Raw genomic sequence first — 6,268 nt, forward strand, 5'->3', positions numbered from 1 at the left:
GTCTGTTACTGAGGCCTTGTGACAGTAAGATGAGAACACAGTATGTATGCGAAATTTTGACTACAGGGCATGTATTTATAGTTCTTTAACTCATTTTTCATTTTCTTCTTTGCAGGTTTGTGATTCAGATACTATGCTTGACCCAGCCTCATCTGTGGAGATGGTAAAAGTTTTAGAAGAAGATCCTATGGTTGGAGGTGTTGGGGGAGATGTCCAGGTACATGGCTTCATTTTTTTTTTTTTTGCATGAAACACTTTTAAGAGCACTTTTACTCATTGAACATACATTTATTAAACACTAACTCTGTGCCAGGTGTTGTTCTTGGTGCTTGAGATACATTGAAATGTACCTTGGATCTGCTTCACTGCCTCTTTTCCTATGTAAATTGAAATATAATTTAGAACTTTCTTGCTTAGTCCTGGGGTATAACCCATTTCTGTAGTAGCTGATAAGTTATATGGAAGTTAAAATAAATGTGTAATGATTTCCACCATCTATCTTTGGGCCATAACTTAATATTTCATGTTCTGCTAAAAATTATTTCATTACAAGGATTAAGAAATAGAAGTATGAGCCAGATGCAGTGGCTCACACCTGTAATCCCAGCACTTTGGGAGGCTGAGGCAGGTGGATCACCTGAGGTCAGGAGTTTGAGACCAGCCTGACCAATATGGTGAAACCCTATCCCTACTAAAAATACAAAAATTAGCTGGGCATGGTGGCGTATGACTGTAGTCCCAGCTCCTTGGGAGGCTGAGACAGGAGAATTACTTGGACCTGGGAGGTGGAGGTTGCAATGAGCCGAGATCATGCTCCTGCACTTCAGCCTGGGTGACAGGGTAAGACTCGGTCTGGAAAAAAAAGAAAAAAGAAACAGAAGTATGGTAAGAAATTGATATATATCTTATACCTATATACCTAAAGGATGATCCATATGTGGTTGATTAAAAAAAAAAATCTGAGTCAAAAAGGAATAAAAAAAAACAGCGACTCAAATTTATACTAGTGAGAGAGGCAAAGAACGGATAAGTGGTTTTCCAATATTGTTCATCATTTGTTATTGATGAAGAAACAATGAAACAAATATTAATGGAGATAATTTGACATTTGGAAAAATGAATATGTGAAAATATGTGAAGATTAAAATAAGATTGCCTTGCAAATATGAGGTTAGACTTTAGCAAAAGGTAAGAAAGCACATGGAAAATAGACTTTAAAATTTAGATATTATCTGGCTGTATAACCCATTTTAGATATGTAGTTTGATAGCAAAGGCAAAGAAATTACATTAGAAGGGACATAAAAATAGCCTGGTGATTTTAAAGAAAAGGAAGCTTACAAAATCCAGACGAAAACTGAACAAAATTGAGACAGAGGAGAGAATTTAGAAATATTGCCAAAAAAGCTGATAATTTTCAATAGCCTTTATATAAAGCATTATTTCACGATTCAAATTTTGCAGGAAGGCCATGGGAAACTCTCCTATTGCTGGTATTGCCAAAAAGCATGGATAAAGGAGAGGAAAATTAATAGCCAAGGATAGGATCAGTTTGAAATTAACCAGCACAGGAGGAACTGGGACCCAAAAACTTTCATATCTTAGATGTTATGAAAGAGTGCCTGGGAGAAAAGAGTTTAGGAATTGAGAACTAAAGCCTAAAGAAAAATCTCAATTTGGCCGGGCACGGTGGCTCACGCCTGTAATCCCAGCACTTTGGGAGGCCAAGGTGGGCAGATCACCTGAGGTCAGAAGCAAGACGAGCCTGGCCAATATGGCAAAACCCCGTCTCTACTAAAAATACAAAAATTAGCCAGGCCTGGTGGCACCCACCTGTAGTCCCCAGCTACCGGGGAGGCTGAGGCAGGAGAATCGCTTGAACCAGGGAGGTGGAGGTTGCAGTGAGCCGAGATCATGCCACTGCACTCCAGTCTGGGTGACAGACTGGAGTGCAGTCTCTAAATAAATAGAGACTCCATCTCTAAATAAATAAATATCTCAATATGATAACACAACAAACAGAATAAGAATAGCAGAAAGAGGATAGAGGATGAAATAGAAAAAGATATTCACCATCAAAGAATCGCAACACATGCATACAACGTAACAAATTAGTAACAGAATCAGAGAATCAGAGAAAACATAAAATAACCACACCAAAAAGAGGAAGGATGCCAAAATAGGAGAATAAAATAACAAATCTTACTCCAGGTAGTTACCTCAGGATGGAACAGGTTTTGCTGGAATTTTTAGCTAAAGCTTACCTTTTACTTATGTTTTTCTTCTTGCAGATTTTAAACAAGTATGATTCCTGGATCTCATTCCTCAGCAGTGTGAGATACTGGATGGCTTTTAATATAGAAAGGGCCTGTCAGTCTTATTTTGGGTGTGTCCAGTGCATTAGTGGACCTCTGGGAATGTACAGAAACTCCTTGTTGCATGAGTTTGTGGAAGATTGGTACAATCAAGAATTTATGGGCAACCAGTGTAGCTTTGGTGATGACAGGCATCTCACGAACCGGGTGCTGAGTCTGGGCTATGCAACAAAATACACAGCTCGATCCAAGTGCCTTACTGAAACACCTATAGAATATCTCAGATGGCTGAACCAGCAGACCCGTTGGAGCAAGTCCTACTTCCGAGAATGGCTGTACAATGCAATGTGGTTTCACAAACATCACTTGTGGATGACCTATGAAGCGATTATCACTGGATTCTTTCCTTTCTTTCTCATTGCCACAGTAATCCAGCTCTTCTACCGGGGTAAAATTTGGAACATTCTCCTCTTCTTGTTAACTGTCCAGCTAGTAGGTCTCATAAAATCATCTTTTGCCAGCTGCCTTAGAGGAAATATCGTCATGGTCTTCATGTCTCTCTACTCAGTGTTATACATGTCAAGTTTACTTCCCGCCAAGATGTTTGCAATTGCAACAATAAACAAAGCTGGGTGGGGCACATCAGGAAGGAAAACCATTGTGGTTAATTTCATAGGACTCATTCCAGTGTCAGTTTGGTTTACAATCCTCCTGGGTGGTGTGATTTTCACCATTTATAAGGAATCTAAAAGGCCATTTTCAGAATCCAAACAGACAGTTCTCATTGTTGGAACGTTGCTCTATGCATGCTATTGGGTCATGCTTTTGACGCTGTATGTTGTTCTCATCAACAAGTGTGGCAGGCGGAAGAAGGGACAACAGTATGACATGGTGCTTGATGTATGATCTTCCATGGTTTGACGTTTGCAGTCACACACAACACCTTAGTTCCTCTAGGGGCTGTATAGTATTGTGGCATCAGATAATGCCACCAAAGGAGACATATCACTGCTGCTGGGACTTGAACAAAGACATTTATGTGGGTTTATTTTCATTCTGCCAAAGTAAAACAATACATCAACAAGAAGAAACTCAGATTTAACCTGTTATTTCTATGAAAATGGGATGAATTCTTTGTTTATGCACTTTTTCTTTACTGTGCATCCGCCTGAAAGTGTTTTGCCCTATATACCTCACTAGCCATGCTTTATGTGGGTTATCATGGAAGAAAAGGATTTTGGAAACTCAAGGAAAAGTTCTTTCAACCTATACAACCTAACTTATGGACTGTTTTGATAGATAATTTTTTTTTAAGGAAGAATTTTCTTTTTAACTTTACCAAATGAAATGCCAAAGGAAGTTTTAAAGGCCGTTGGCTGTGCTGTATTTTGATATAATTGTACTGTGTTTTTAAATTTTGTATGCCAATCTTAAAGACAAATTTTGCATATTCTATATTTTACTTCTCTGCCAAAATAAACCTGTTCTTCCTTTTTTAAAATAAAGTAAGTTCTTAAAAAATTTATACTTAAAAAATCCTGCCCAAAATGTGAAGCTTGGTTGACTGATGTTTATGATAGAAAGAATAAAATGTTTCTCTCTCTCTACCTTTTAAAATTGAATAGTTTATTTCTGTGAAAAAAGTATTTAAACTTTTAACATTTTAACTTTTTGTTTTTATTTCTTTTACAAAAGGCCAATATACCTGTCACACTTTGGAAGTAAAAATACACACTTTCGTGTGTACGTTAAAAAAAATCATTGAAAATCAAGGCCAAAGGCAGTGCAATTTTTTCATAAGATTTTTTTAAAAAGGGAATGATAGTCTTTGAAAGAAAACAGTAGGCATCCAGCACTGGACGAAACATGGGTATCAAAGGTGAATAATCTTTGGAGATTCTCGCATTGTTTTCCCAGACCAACTCAAGTGGAAAGTGGAGAAATTATCTGTATAATTTGGACACATACAATGCAGTTTATCAAAGGTTTTGTTCTGTGGCCTGAATTTACTGGGTCCTACCTATACATTGAACATGTTTTGCCTGTCTTTTTTTTTTTCAACTTGCCAGTTCACTTTACATGTTAGTATAATGTTTACACAGGTGAGTTGGATAAATTATAAAACACATAAATTCAGAATTGGCAGATAGAATCACCAAGTATCTATCCTCTTTTACTTTAAAATGAGGAATTTTTTTTTCTAAATTATACAGATCATCGCTTCCTATTTCCTGTTCTGGACCTGTGTAAAAATGTCTGCACAGTAAAAGTGACATCAAGGTTTAATGAGTATATCAATGATTGGCACATATAAAAATTATTGAACCAAATACTCTGAACTTGGCTAATATAGTTACTACAAGGCCTCCGTTATCCAGTTTTATTTTTTTACACGATTGACCTTGCATTGTAGCTGGTGCTGTGTAGACCTGTGTTGAACAGAATATATGAATAATTGAATAAACAGCATTATGGTGAGGCAGAGACACATGGAGAAGTGTTAAAAAAAAAAAAATGGGCTTCCTGCCTTTCTGCCTCTTTTTTTCTGCAGTCATCTATGTTACATCTATCCTGCCTAAGAAAAAGCTGCACATTCTACCTTCAGAGTACAAAAAGGTACATCTTCTGAAACTCAAGACTCTCACTGATTGGAGAGCTTGTGGGAAACAATCACACCATGCCAATAAATGAGACGAAAACTTGAGTTTGCCTTTTTAACTATTTATGTTCTAAGTTAAGCTTTGATAACATTCAAATGTCAAATTCTCTCATTCTTATAAAAAGTTGAATTAATTGCCTGTATTTATTTTAGCAATTATTCAATGTATTTCCAGTATAGGATGTATAGTATAATTAATTTTTTGTAAATAAAATATTTTTGATAAGATAATTGCCTTTTTTTCTAAGGGAAGGGGGAACTTTGTTTTCCTGATTATAATGGTATGAATTTAGGAAGGGGGGGTTAAAAAAATGATTGTTGGTAAAAAATAATACGTCATTTAATGTTACTTATTATTACGTAGAAATCCCCAAAATTGGTGTGGTTTGGAAATCTGGAAAACCAGAGAGAGGAGAGAGACTGCTTAATTATCATTACCCTTGTCTATAATTTTCTCTTCTGCTTCCCTTGAAAGCAGCACAAATTTAGACAATTTTGTTTATTATAGTAACGTATAGCAGGAAAAAAAAATCAGATATGCAGAAATATTATAAGCAAGCTTGTTTATTTCAGCATTCTTCAGAAATAATAACAAAACCTTAACCTAAAATCAAATGATGAGGGCAATAAATAAATAAATCACGGCATTTCTATAAAATGGGACACCCTTGGCTATTGAAGACAGTGTTCTCAGAGAACACATGGATTTTGGAGAAATGTCACATTAAAAAAATAACCATTTTGTACAGTAACATCCCAATTTTATAAAAGTGAAGATGTTTAAACATGACTATCTCTAATACTGGGAATGACTGATTTATATTCCGTGTATGTTTTTGTATTTTCCAAATATTATAAATATGTTTTTATAATCAGAAAAAAAGACAATAAATACCGACTTTTTAAAAAGTGGGTTGGGACATTAACAGCATTTTCTGATCAGAGGAGCTTTGATAGTAATTACCTCATTCTACCTCTTATCCCTCAAATTCATCTTATTTCCCAGTTCTTTTGTGTTATCTGTTTTCTAAGAATCCTTCATTACTTTTGTACTGCTACGTTGTAAACTGCAGCCACTGAACATTACTGTCAGATAAGCCAGAAATATTGATGGTTCTAATCTTAATAATTCACTGATGAAGTCACTTGGTGACAATCTTTTGACGTAAAGAGCCTTAAAGTATACATTTTAGGACTGGGCATGGTGGCTGAAGCCTGTAACTCCAGCACTGTGGGAGGATTGCTTGAGGCCAGGATTTTGAGACTAGCCTGGGCAACATGGCAAGACCCCATCT

At 36.2% G+C, this 6,268-nt stretch overlaps 1 protein-coding gene across 1 annotated transcript in view; it reads left to right on the top strand.

Annotated features, from left to right (window-relative positions):
* The window catches only part of LOC105468510 (hyaluronan synthase 2), a 28,684-nt gene extending 23,483 nt beyond the window's left edge, over positions 1-5,201 (top strand). Inside the window, exons 3-4 of the mRNA XM_011718730.3 lie at positions 116-217; positions 2,291-5,201. Of these exons, the coding sequence (XP_011717032.1) occupies positions 116-217; positions 2,291-3,220 (1,032 nt within the window). The 3' untranslated portion in view covers positions 3,221-5,201. The remainder of the gene's footprint in view (positions 1-115; positions 218-2,290) is intronic.
* Positions 5,202-6,268: the final 1,067 nt, after the last annotated feature.

Source organism: Macaca nemestrina, chromosome 8 (assembly GCF_043159975.1).
Source record: "Macaca nemestrina isolate mMacNem1 chromosome 8, mMacNem.hap1, whole genome shotgun sequence".
Taxonomy (NCBI): domain Eukaryota; kingdom Metazoa; phylum Chordata; class Mammalia; order Primates; family Cercopithecidae; genus Macaca; species Macaca nemestrina.